General features: G+C 27.3%; 2 protein-coding genes across 3 annotated transcripts; one reads left to right on the top strand and one right to left on the bottom strand.

Moving 5' to 3' along the window:
• The first annotated feature begins 2,688 nt into the window (after positions 1-2,688).
• On the top strand, positions 2,689-6,925 carry LOC127248340 (fatty acyl-CoA reductase 2, chloroplastic-like). The gene is made up of 9 exons (XM_051270626.1): positions 2,689-3,037; positions 3,644-3,744; positions 3,852-4,051; positions 4,165-4,265; positions 4,346-4,550; positions 5,183-5,344; positions 5,443-5,524; positions 5,903-6,291; positions 6,610-6,925. Exons 1-9 carry the CDS (start codon positions 2,722-2,724, stop codon positions 6,773-6,775), a joined length of 1,722 nt encoding a protein of 573 aa, XP_051126583.1. The 5' UTR covers positions 2,689-2,721; the 3' UTR covers positions 6,776-6,925.
• Positions 6,926-8,658: 1,733 nt separating this feature from the next.
• On the bottom strand, positions 8,659-10,454 carry LOC127248307 (uncharacterized). Of its 2 annotated transcripts, none has more exons than XM_051270582.1 (2): positions 9,924-10,454; positions 8,659-9,036 (listed from the first exon to the last, which is right to left on the bottom strand). In XM_051270582.1, the coding sequence occupies exons 1-2, from the start codon at positions 10,228-10,230 to the stop codon at positions 9,023-9,025; spliced, it is 321 nt and encodes a 106-aa protein (XP_051126539.1). In that variant the 5' UTR covers positions 10,231-10,454; the 3' UTR covers positions 8,659-9,022. The 2 variants fall into 2 exon arrangements, with proteins under 2 accessions (XP_051126539.1, XP_051126540.1); XM_051270583.1 differs by having other exon boundaries at positions 8,659-9,033.
• Between the last annotated feature and the right edge of the window lie 3,314 nt (positions 10,455-13,768).

Here is a 13,768-nt window from a genome sequence, read left to right as displayed (position 1 = left end):
TGAATAAGTGGAAGTGTAATTTTAATTATTATATTTTTCCCAGGTGCTCGATAATTTTTTATAATTGTCTGTGTTAATTGCTCAATGATACGTATGTGTGAATTATATGTAATATATATGCTCATCTGTAACTATTTATTTAATTATTAATGTTGGCAACAAGTAAAATAGTGCTATGATTGTGTAATAATTACATTGATATATTTGATTTTATAATACTAGAGTCGTTGAATACGTATTCAATATATTGTTCATCAGTAGGAAATATTATGAAAAATTAATTCAAAAAAAAAAAAAAAATGTCTATCAACGTAGTTGTTGAACTTACTCTGATTAACATAGCAACTCTATAGAAATGAAATATTTATTGAAGATAGATGACATACATTCATACTTTGAGTTTAAATTGAATTTAAAACAATTCAGGGTTTGTTTCGAAAAATTTGACTTTATTGTTTAGAATATAATAAGACCTTATTTGATTAATTGTTGGTTTATAATACAATATTTATTTGATTAAAAAAATTAAAATACTATCTCCATCTGGCTCTAAGGTCTCATTTACTTTTTGCGTGTTGATATTTGAATATTAATTATTATATCAAAACATAGTATAAATTAAGAAAAAATTACAAAAATACTTTCATTAATGTCTTATAATACTAATAGAATGACATTTATAAAAAAAATAAAAATTATACAAATATAAAAATATTTTTAATATCAAGTACAATTATGCAAAAGATAAATGTGACTCTTAGAGACGAACGAAAGAAATATATGATGAGTTATTTAAACCGTTTCATATATTAACATAAAATAATTTCATAAGAGAAATGAAAGTTTCAATTTATATAAATATATATATATATATATATATTTAGGAACTTTGGGAAATTTTCCTTCGATACCCAAATAATTAGACGTGGCCCAAATAAATTAATCAAGTCCGTGTTTCAGTCTATTTGAACCTCTTGGCATCCTTATTTTGAACTAGAACGACAACTAAACACACCTTTTATCGTATCATATATATATATATATATATACATACAAATTTTAAATTTATCCAATACTCTACGTAAAATTAGTTTGTACTAAGAATTAGGAGTTTTCTATGTTATCTTTATGGGTACAACAGCAACATATAGAATCTACTTCAAATAATATTTGAAGAGAGCATATATATATATATATATATATTTGAGTAAATAAATCACAAGTGTATTCACATGGTAGAAAACCTAGGAATTAAATAAATGGATGCATACCTATCTTGAATTTGTTTTAATGCAAGAATTCAATATATATATATATATATATATATCATGTGGAACCTACCACGACTCATCATAATTTATATATTAAATACTCATCCATTATAGTGTCTTTTCAAAATGAGAAATTTCATGGAAACAATCTTTTTTGTTTACACTTTCAAATCATTCAGGCATCAACCTTCATTTATACTAAATTCTTTTTAACATATATATATATATATATATATCAAGTAATATCTACTTATTTTTTAAAATAAAATATCATATCAAAAACTTAATTTTTTACTATAAAATTTTAATATATATCACAATAAATATCTATTATTTTTCATATAAAATATCAAATCAAATACTAAAATTTTTAAGATAAAAACTTTAATATTTGGTCAAAATAATATTAATTTTTATATTAAAATATTTGATTCCATCATATTAAAAATAATATGAGTTGGAAGCATCTTTTTGTAAAAATAACACATGTATTTTTAAAAATAGAATTAGTAAATTATATATTTTTATTATTTTTATATTATTTGCAACTTTGTATACTTCACATAAAAACATCTCTTCTAACTATTTTACAAAACAAACAGTTCCTAATTGTTTTGAATTTTTTATTAAGTTTTGTTCACATTTAACATGCATGTTTTTTTTTATTCATTAATTAAAGAAATAAACAATTCAATCAAATGTAACAGAAAATTTTGACTTCTCATGAATTTGTCAAGAATTGAATTGAAATCTTTAAACTAAGTTGCCTTTTTCTTTTTTTTTACAATTTTACAATTGTTTGCAAAATTTACTTTCAGGTATTCAAAATAAATCGCCTCAATTTGTTATAAGTAATATATATAGAGAGAGAGAGATAGATATTCATTTAACAATTTGCTCATAGTAAAATAATGTGTTGTGTTTGTGATTATATATATATATATATATATATAGTTTAAATAGCTAGCTAATAATTTGATCTAAGATTTTACCGGAAGAAATAATATATTTTTATTATAGAATATAAAAAGGAATAATATAAAAAACATAAAAGAAAAATGCGTAAGGAAAATTAAAATCCCCTAGTCTCACTAATACAATGGAAATATATCTATTATTTATTTATAATTAGATTAGTTTAAAGTCACTAATTTTCTCAACTTCTTACAATCTTCAATTATTTTAAAGTAATCAAAGAAAAACAAAAAGTAAAAACCCACTTATGAAAAATTGCTTATGGATGCATTTCTATATTAATTTTAACCTGTAATATAATGCCATGTTGTGTTCAAACCAAGGAAACTTCATAGGAACACTATAATATGTTCAAGTACCAATAAGCATAATGCATGTCCTAGGTTGTCTATAAATAGTCTATGTTTCTAACTAAATTTAATCATATAGCAAAAGAAAGAAATACCACATTTCGACAACAATTTAGAACACAATCATGTTTCTAATTGCCCCAAACTCCTTCAGCTGTTTCCCAACAACAAATCTATCTTTCGAAAAATCTAATTCCCAAAATCCAAGGGTTTCTTTTGTCCAGAAATATTCGAACAACAAGTTTCGATCATCGAGAAAGATGTGGGAATTGGGTGTCAATTTTAATGGTTATCCCTATTTCACTTCTCCCCGACACCCTCTCGAGTCAGAACTGTCGCTGGGGGCAGCGACACAAGTCGATAGCAATGGTGTTGGGATCGAAAACTTCTTTCAAGGGAAGAACATTTTAATCACTGGTGCAACTGGTCTTGTTGGAAAAGGTATATTTTAGTAATCCCTATTTTTATTCTTTGAATGGCTTTCGAAATTCTTGAATTGTTGATGTTATGATACATATATATATATATACATGATTCTTGGGAAGTAACTAATTGTTAATCAATTATTTTGCATTGATCGATAACATAAGATATTATTCAATATCGAGCATGCACACGTGAATATATATGCAATTTTGGAACCCTAAAAATCTCGTGTTTCGAGGAGTTAGGCTTCAGAAAAATCAATTTTCAAGAATTCAAATATCTGAAAATTTTAATTTTCAAATAGTAAATAATTTATTTCATATATGAGTTTTTAAATTCTCTTACAATGAGAATTACCTGTGTTTGGTTAAACCCTAGATAATGTGATTTAAAAATTATGCTGTTGAAGAATATATAAAAATAAGTTAAACAACATTTTCGAAAAAAAAAAAAATGTTAACTCTAACATAAATTTGTTAAACACTTTTTGGTTAACAAAGAAAACAAAAAAGAAAAACCTATCTAACCCACATAAAATCCTGTTGAATAACATACAACATCTGTTAAAAAAGATATTAGGAGTGTCTGAATAATCGTTTTCAATTTTTTCCCCCTTTGTAGCTTTGGTCGAAAAATTGTTGAGGTCGACTTCAGTCGATAAAATCTACGTGCTCATAAAGGCAGATGATAATGAGGGTGCAGCTGATAGATTGTCTAAAGAAGTAAGCTTCTCATTCTCACTCTCAAGAATGATCGATAAATACATATATATATATATATTTACTATGTTGAAAGAAATGATGAATCTTTCTATTTTTTTTGGCTTCAGATTATGTACTCGAACTTATTCGAAACTCTACAAGAAAAATATGGAAGCTCATACAAAGAATTTGCGCGAGAGAAGTTGATACCGGTGGTCGGGAACATTTGCGAGCCAAATCTTGGAATGGATACAAAATCTGCACAAACACTTATGGATAATGTTGATGTAATAATAGCATCTGCAGCAAGCACAACTCTAAATGCGAGGTTTGATTATTGGTCGTCGTGGTTTTCCATTGCAAACATTCGATGAATTAATTAAATATAATGTGTAGCTTTCAAGATTTTTTGTTCTTAAATATTTTGTTCATGATGTTTAGGTATGATGAGCTAATAAACGAGAATACAATCGCGCCTCAACGCCTCCTAAGGTTCGCTAAGAGGTGCAAGAACCTCAAAGTTTTCGTGCACATGTCAACCGGTATGGATACCAAAATTAGTTCAAACGAAACATTTATGTCGCGTACATGTTAGTATTACTTATTGATTTGATTTATGCAGCATATGTTAATGGAAGAAGAGAAGGTGTAATTTATGAAACACCGTGGATTATGGGCGAAAACGCAAGAAAGGTGGACGAGGAGATGCCTTCTTCGGCATTTCCCCGGTTAGATCTATCCGATGAGATAAATCTAGCGACGAAAACTTGTATGGGCCTATCGGATCACGATGCCACGAAAGCATTGAGAAGGCTAGGCCAAGAGAGGTATTGCCAAAGTTATAATAGGGCGTAAATTTGAAAATAGTTAAATTCTATATGAAAATAGTATTTGATGCTATATATAATTAAGTATTTGATATTATATTTTAAATAAAAAAATAACTATGTTTTCAATAACAATTTTAAAAATATTTACAACTATTTGCCAACAATAATTTTTGTTAAATGAATTATTTGGTTTAGATCACCCTCCTGGAATTGTTTAAAAAAAATATATATTCACATGAATGGTTCTTTTAAAATGTTTTGTAGTAAAAGTTTTGTAGATTAAGAATACTATGCTCAGCACAGAATTTTACCCTATATTATAAAATGATTTTTTTTTTTCTTTTTTATGACATGGTTACACAGTTCTGAATAATCCTCAATCAATCGAATCTAATAGTTTGCAAAGTATGCACAATAAGTTATACTAGATAAATTATGTGCAGCAAACAAAATTTGAACCCGGAACAAGTTTTTTATTTATTTATTTTTTGTTTATAAAAAATGGTTTATATTGAGCCAAAAGCAATAAACCATAGCTGGCTACATATGCAATGGATTATACATGACCTTTATAAACCTTATTCAATGTTGTAAGGGAAAAAATAAACTATGGTAAGTATTTGTTGCAGGGCAACATTCTACGGATGGTACAATGCATACCATTTAACCAAGGCCATGGGAGAAATGGTGCTTGAAGAATCGAGAGGAGACGTGCCGGTTCTCATCATCAGGCCATCCGTGATCGAGGGTAGCTACAAAGATCCTATTCCTGGATGGATACAAGGAAATAGGTTTGTCCTAAGTTCTTGTTTCGAATAATTCTTTCGAACAATGAAATCTAATTCATACAACTTGCATTCTTACATGATCGTTGCTTTCTGGAATCTAGAATGTACGATCCGGTGATTATTTCTTACGGAAAAGGGTTGCTTCCTGGCTATTTGGCTGACCCCGAAGCTCATGTCGACATTGTAAGTCTTCGAATACAAGTTTTTTATCTTTTTATTTTTAGATGAAATAATTATTGTGTTTTGTATATGTTATGAGAAATAAAAAGTGAGTTTGAGTGCAACTCTTCTAAGGGAATTTAACATATTAAATAGTGAAAAAATATTTTTTAAAAAGTACAAAGGAAAAAAATTGCATTTGAATAATAAAAAATATGTAGTAAAACCCACAAAAAACACAACCTCAAAGTCTTTTTTTTTTATGTTTATTATTTTTTCATTCGATTCTTGCTAACTTAGCATAATTTAGTTTCGTATTACCTCGAAGGCGCACACGCACGCATACATATATATGTATATTTTTTTTTTTTCTGAACTGAATACAAAAATGTCGATAAACAGGTCCCGGTTGACATGGTAGTAAATACAACAGTCGCAGCCGCTGCGAAGCATGGGATTATTAGCAAGCCCGGATTGAATGTGTACCATGCGACGACTGACTTTGTGAACCCTCTACAATATTCGGACTTCTTCAACCATATGCACGAGCACTTCAGTAAATACCCTTTAACCAAATCGAAAGCTGTCAATAAAATGGAATTCTTCGATGAATTCAATAACTTCTCTAAACACATACGACAAGAATTATCAGAACAGTCGGGGATGAGCCACATTATTGGCCTAAATGGGAACTCACCTCAAAGTCGCCTTCAAAAGCAATACAAGGCTAAGGTCATGTACGCCGAGCAATTATGCAAGATGTATGAATTCGCCGGCTTCTTTAAAGCGAGGTACAAACAACTACTAATATTACTTAAAATTATCTTTTGCGCTAACAACATAAGTTGTAGTATGTAGTCATTCATTTAATTTTTAAGGGTCATTCCTGACTTTCGAAAGGCTCAAAAATAAAAAATAAAAAATACCTATCAGCTATAAAATTTTAAAACATATTATATATACATATGATTGTACTTATATAGACAAAAATGTGGTCCCTTTTTATAGTAATCTCTAGGCAATTAGTGTTGTCGACTTTTCTCAGGGTCGGTCCTATTGTATTGCTTCGAAGTATTTGGCGATTTGATTGATTTTGAATGCTTGTGTAGGTTCCATTCGGGGAATACGAGGAAGTTATTAGAGGAAATGTCTGAAGAGGAGCGACGTAACTTTGAAGTTGATGCGACGAAAATAGACTGGCGAAAGTACTTGGTAGAAGCTCACATCCCTGGATTAAGAAAACATGTTCTTCATGAATCAAAAATATCAGTCTAAAACTACATTGTTCGATTACTGTAAGATAATTGGTTAGGAAGAATGTGGAAATAATGTTGAAGCTTTGTGTGTTCCAACACTATTCTGTATGTATTAAGTTGGAAATTAATTCCAATATTTTCATGATTGTGTAATATATTTTCATGTCTATGATTACCTACTCTTTACAACATTCATGTATTTTACCTTCGATTGTGTTATATATGGGAGAATTTCTTGTTACATATTAACAAAGAAATTGCGAGCTTATTTATAGGTGGGATAAAAAGTGAATATAGATAAATAAATCTTTTTTTTTAAAATAAAAATAAAAAATGATTAACTATCTTTGATAAGAAATTTCAAGGCATCGCACTCTTTCTTGTTTTTCATACCAAATTTTATATGTATATTTTTTATATTATTATCATTTGTAATGATTTTTATCCTTATCTTTCAATAATGTTTTTTATTGATTACGTGAAATCTTTGTGTCAGATTAAAATAAATTAAAAAAATATATCATTTTCATCCAAAGAAAATATTTTATTGTAAATATGCAAATTTTATATTTTAAAATTAATTGATCAATTTTTTATTTTATAGCATTTTGAAAAAAATAGATAACAATTTGTTTTCAAAAAACTATTAAATAGATCATTGATGAATTATTTTTTATTAAATATAAAATATTGTGTATATTTTTACTAAAACATGAAGTATTATATATATAATTTAATTACCCAAAATTTTACAAATACTTGTAGACTTTATACACCTTTTTAGCCAAAAAAAAAAAAAAAAAAAAAATTATAATTGTTTAGGAAATTACAGGGAAACAACTAGATTATTACTCCCTCCGTCCCATGTAACATGGGCCTATTGATGTAGACACGGGAATTTAGGTAAAATATAATTAATAAGCAATTAAGAAATGTATTAGTAAAAATAATTATTATTTAGTAAAAATAATTATAGATTAAGATTAAGATAACTAAATAGTTTAATTAAGATTAAAAAAATTTAAATTTTAAATTTTAAAATATGATTAAAGTGTATAATTAATTTTCCAAAAAAAGGAAAGAACAAATTATGTGGGACGGACGAAAATAGAAAATAGAAACAAATTATGTGGGACGGAGGGAGTATCATTTAAAATTTGTATATAAGTGTATTTTAATGTTATAATTTATCGTATTTTAATTTCTCTATTTATTCTAAAATAAGAAAGCACCGCAATCACATGTTGCACTCTTACAACAAAATAATAATAATAATAATAATAATAATAATATAACTAGATAATATACTCCCACCTTTTCAATACAATAGTTATGTTTACCATTTTTTACCTTTATCAAAACAATAGTCTCATTTTTCATAAATAATCATATCACTATAAAATTACCTTTACTTTTTCATTATTATTACACAATTGCCACTATTTTTTACACTGATACACTCACAAGGGCAAAAAAAATATTTTACTCGTATTTTTTACCCACTACTCATATAATACCAATATTCCTTAAATCTCGTGTCAAACATAATCCAAACTATAGTTCTCGGACAGGTCCGAGGGAGTATATTATAACTTGGAAACATGAATACTAGAATTTTTTTTTTTTTTTTAAAATTTATTATTATTATTATTATTTTGCCTCTACATGAATTTACAGCTTTTCAACCCACCTACTACAGGCTTAAACAATATTTATACCTCTCTACCAACCTTTTCGTCCCATCCTCCAATTTTATGGATATTGCTATATTATTGTTCTGGAAATTGGAACTCAAAAACAATAAAAAAAAAAATACACAAGAAGATAAATATTTGCTGACCAAGTTCGATTAGAATTATTATTATTACTATTATTTTAATATCCAAACCAAGTATTTTCACTAGTATTTGTTGTTTTATTTAGAGATATAATACAAGTATATATCAAAAACTTTAATACGCAACTCAATAAACTGGACGGTCAACCCAAGGGGCTCTCCGGCTGGATATACAATAATTAAGTTCATCTCGGACTTTAACTTGAACTTCACAACACAATAATTATCGCTATCATCTTCAAGAGAAAAATCTCTTCGGTGCTCTTCAGGCACTTCCATATCCGTGTTGTTCTCTACCATCATTTCTTTATATATTGGATAACGAATAAACTTGATTTTCGATAAGACTTATAAAAACGAACCCGTGAAGCCATATGTATATTTGCATGGCAAATTTTGTAGTTTTCCTTGTTGAGTATAAACATAGATTCATACCTCTCCTGCTGAACATGAAAATAAGTCAACACTTTCCCAAATAGTTAATTAACAAAGTGATAAAGGATGTGTTTGTTTTTATTACATGAAATATAATTTGATAGTAGATATGGTATAAGTTGACAATACATGTTATAATAACATAAATCCAATATATGAACAAAAATCAAAGAAACAAATAAATACTTATAATTTCAAAATTCTAAAGCCTAAAAGAAATAAGGCAAAAATAATTAGAAAATAATAAATAAATAAAATAAATTAGAAAAAAAATATAATAATAATAATAATAAAATCATGTTAAGACCTAAGCGATCTCATATGCACAAAAAACCGAAAGACATCAATGCATCTTCAAATCTTGGTTCTTTTTTTTTTTGAGCCATTTTGAATGAGCAATATGAATATCGTCCAATTCCTAGTAACGCGACAAAAAAAAAAAAATTAAAAAAATAGAAATTAAACTTAAAAATAAATAAAAATTGGCAAGTTGCATCTTCCCACAATATTTAAAAACATCTAAACTGGTAGAAGGATTTGCAGAAATTAAAATACTGGTCCGTTTCTTTTAACCCAAACCTTCAATTTTTTACTATTTGGACTATGTCTTCCCCCAAAAAATATACAAATTTTTCCTTTTACAAAACATTCAATTAAACATTATTTTCTTACACCAAAATCACTCAAGAAATGTCTTATTCTTAGATTGATGCCATGGTAACAAGACCATAAAATGATCAATCCTAATAGCTAGCTAGCAGTGCACAAAATCAATATACATAAATACATACATATATATAGAGAGAGAGAGAAAGAAAATCAAGAGTAGTAATCCATATATATAATTGTTTCCAAACCAATTTCAAACCACAACAAATCAAAGGCTTCTTCTAACCGCCGGTGACGCACGAGAACATTCTATGGCTCCGGAACCTCACGAGCTGCGGCTTAGGCCTATACGCCTCATCCTTATCGACCATCATTGTGCTATCCACGTGCACAGACTTGCACCGGCGATGCTGAGCCCCAGCGGGAGCGCTACTATTAATATAATTCTTGATGTATTGATCTTGAAGATCATCTTTCGCATAGAACTCTTCGATCTTGTATGTTTGCGCTGTGCCGGAGGAGAGGCATTCGTATGTTCGCCGGGCTTTGTTCTTCCTGAGGGATTTGTAGACCATTGGGATGAGCCCTTCCATTAACTCTTGGCTGGCCTGGAGAATTATTATTCAGTGCGGTTTGATTCTTGATTATTTGTTGAATGATCGATCGATCGATCTTGAAGACTTTTTTGGTTAATTTGTTTTGGGGTTTGGTGGGAAAGTGATCGATCTTGTTTGGATTGGTTTGGTTTCCACCACTTACATATTTAATAGATGGAGTTGGGAGAATTGTTAGTATTGTATTTGGTGCCTTTATTTGACTTGAATTTCCATACAAGAAATTGTTACTTGGGTGGCTCATTTTCTTTGCACTTGGAATTTGAATTTTGTTTATAATAATATTTCCTCAGTCTCAATTCAAAGTATCATTTTAATTATTTTTGTCTATCTCTCACTTTAAAGTTTCTCTTTCTTATTTTAGAAAAAATAATTATACACTAATACTAAAATATCTTTTAATTTTTACTTAAATTAAAAATATACTAATATTACATATACAATTACTTTATACTTAAAGTCAAAAGTTAAAAATATTAAAAACTTTTAACACATTTCTACTAACTAATAAAATAATATTATTTTTTAATCTACTATAAAATTCCAAAAAGCCCTTTTGATTTGTGACGGTAGGAATATATGATATAATATTTTATAAAATAACTGTTGGAATGCAAAAGTCCACATTAGAAATATTAGAATAAGAATCCACAATAAATTTCATATGAATTTTACTATTAATTATTTTTTTTAAGAAAGTTTAAAAATAAATTCGTGCCGGCTTAGTCCAAAGTGTACACTGTCATATTAGTGTTGAGTTTGTTCATTCCTGACAAAATCATAGTATATTTTATTTTTATTTTTATTTTCGGTCAGTCCATTAAATTTTTTTCATTTACTTATATGAATCAAAAACCAAACTAGTTTATTAAATCAAACTCCAAAATAACACACAACACTTATATAATCAAAATATGATCTTATAAAATCATATGATTAAACCAAGGATGGACATAATGTGATAACAAATGCAATTTCCAAACAATTCTTTTGTGTGATTTTATCCATAAAAATATAATACATAAAAGTGTGACAAATCATGCTTAATTAGTTTGAAAAAGTCCTTCACAATATTAAGTCCTCAATATTGTTATTAGAAGACATCCTACCTAATTGGGATTTTAAATCTAAGTTAAAAAGAGATGGATCATGCTTATATATATATAACTAATATTTGCTTAAATGACTAGAAAATGAGGGAATAAATTGCTTATTCTTTCTTTGATTATTATATGCAAATTAACAAAATAGCATCAACAATACTTTGACTTGATTTAGTCAAACACTATCCACTTAGTTGCTTCCACCTGTTTACCAATTACTATGCCAAACATTGATTGCCAATTATTCATTTCTATTTTCTTTTTCTTTTTTTTTCCTTTTATGATTGTGGGACCTATTTGCTCAATAGTATGAGACATATTCGACAGAGAAGATGTTACCAGGATTAAACTCATGACTTTATAGTTACAAGTTCTCTTACCCTGCCAGTTCAATCGAAAGTTAAATTCAATAAGTAAAAAATATTAATTTAATTGATTAATCATGATACTATTTTAATAAGCACAAATCTTGAAATTTTCTATTGCATCTCTTCTTGAAAATAAAAAAAAAAAAAAGTTTGAAAGATAATCTTTTTTTTCTCTTTAGTGTTTATATATTTTTTTTCTCTTGAAATTAAATGGAAAAAAGTTTTGTGGCTGGAAATGAGAATTCTCAATAGCTTTCCAATATTTAGTTAAACAAACTAATCCTAACATCATAGCGAACTCAATTGAAATAGAGACATTTATGGTATGACATTTGTATGTAAACATTTATTGGAATTTCATCTTATTGTTAAATTCAGCTTATAGCTATTTCACACCATCAACATATATACACTTAATAAATTATAATTTGTCGACATAGCATTTAGCTGGATTTTTTTAGTTTTAAAAACTAAGTTGAATATGATCTTTTACACAGTAAAATTTAATACTTTTATATATATATATATATATAAAAATAAAAATAAAAAATTAACGATTAGACAGTGGAGAAAATAAAATATATATATATATATATATACTGTAAAATGAACATATCTTAAGGGTCCACAAATTTAAAATTTATATTGTGTTTTCTTGTTCAACCAAAACACTTTTGTCTTATCAATTAAGAGTTGGTAAAATATAGAAAAACGTTACCCCAAATAGTCCCAGAAAATGACAGTGACCCACTACCAAAAATGTTGTTTCCTATTCGTCCACGAAGCTCATATATATATATATATATATATATATATTCATTATACTTAAAATTATGGATAGAAACTTGCTATAATTGTCTTGTGAATTAATAAAATTATGTGTCGTTGTCGAATATTGTTTCATCTTACTTTATAAGGATAAAAGATCACTCCACCTAATATCAATTAATTTTAGATTAAAAGTTTAGATATCTTTCTTAACATGATATCAGAACTATGGTATCCGAATTAGTATTGATATTATATGGATTTTAAGGGTGAAATGTCACAGCACCTAATACCAATTGATTTTAGATTGAAAATTTGAATCCCTCCTTAAGAGTCGCGATTACAAAATGTAAAATGTACCGTTGATTTAATTGTTGATGTCGCAACGCATATGAAAAGCTGAGAGATATTGTACGAAAGTCTCGCTGTCCAGTCAGCAAGTGGGGTCGAGGGGCAAACCGGCTTGGGGGTTCAAGGGCGCCTCCGAACCAGATGATAAGGGCTAAGTCTGTCTAGTACTATAATTTAGTACCGTATCTTAATTATTATGCACATATACACATCTACTAATATAAAATTTTATTATTGATAGATCAACTTACAAATAATAAATATATATATATACTTAATGAACATATAAATTATTGTATAAAGTCAACGATCCCCAAATATTATCTATTAAGTCGATAACTACATATAAATAATATTGATTAACGTTACATCCACAAGTGTAAGCACTCATTAATCATCATATATATTTTACAAGAAAGGTGAATTGTTACATTATCTTATATTTTAAGTTTATTATATATGCAATCCACGTCATTCCCAACCATCTATTGAATGGTTCAATAGATACATACATACATACACACACTAAGTAAAATTTTATCATTTATCAGTTGGTACCAATATAGATTAAGATATGAATCCAACATGCCCACAAAAGAAAATTAAAACTTGAAGTATGAAATTGTTAAAATTATTTATAGAATAAAATTGACTAATTTTTTTTTTTTTAAAGTATATATATATATTATGTGCTGAAAGAAAATATTTAAATTTCCATTAAAAGAAAATCAATATATTTTAAAGAAGTTCAATAAATTTTAATTATAAAAATAAAATAAAATATTTTTAAATATAGCTCAAAATATCTAATATATTTAAATATATAGTTTAATGTATACATTTCTAAAATAATATTATTAGATCCATTTACAATTAAAAGAAAATCATACTAAATTGAATTTATAAATTTCGATTTCGATTCAGTTT

The sequence above is a fragment of the Andrographis paniculata genome, unplaced genomic scaffold (assembly GCF_009805555.1).
Source record: "Andrographis paniculata isolate CXL003 unplaced genomic scaffold, ASM980555v1 Contig33END, whole genome shotgun sequence".
In the NCBI taxonomy this organism is placed as follows: Eukaryota; Viridiplantae; Streptophyta; class Magnoliopsida; order Lamiales; family Acanthaceae; genus Andrographis; species Andrographis paniculata.
This window is presented reverse-complemented; position numbering and strand designations above follow the sequence as displayed.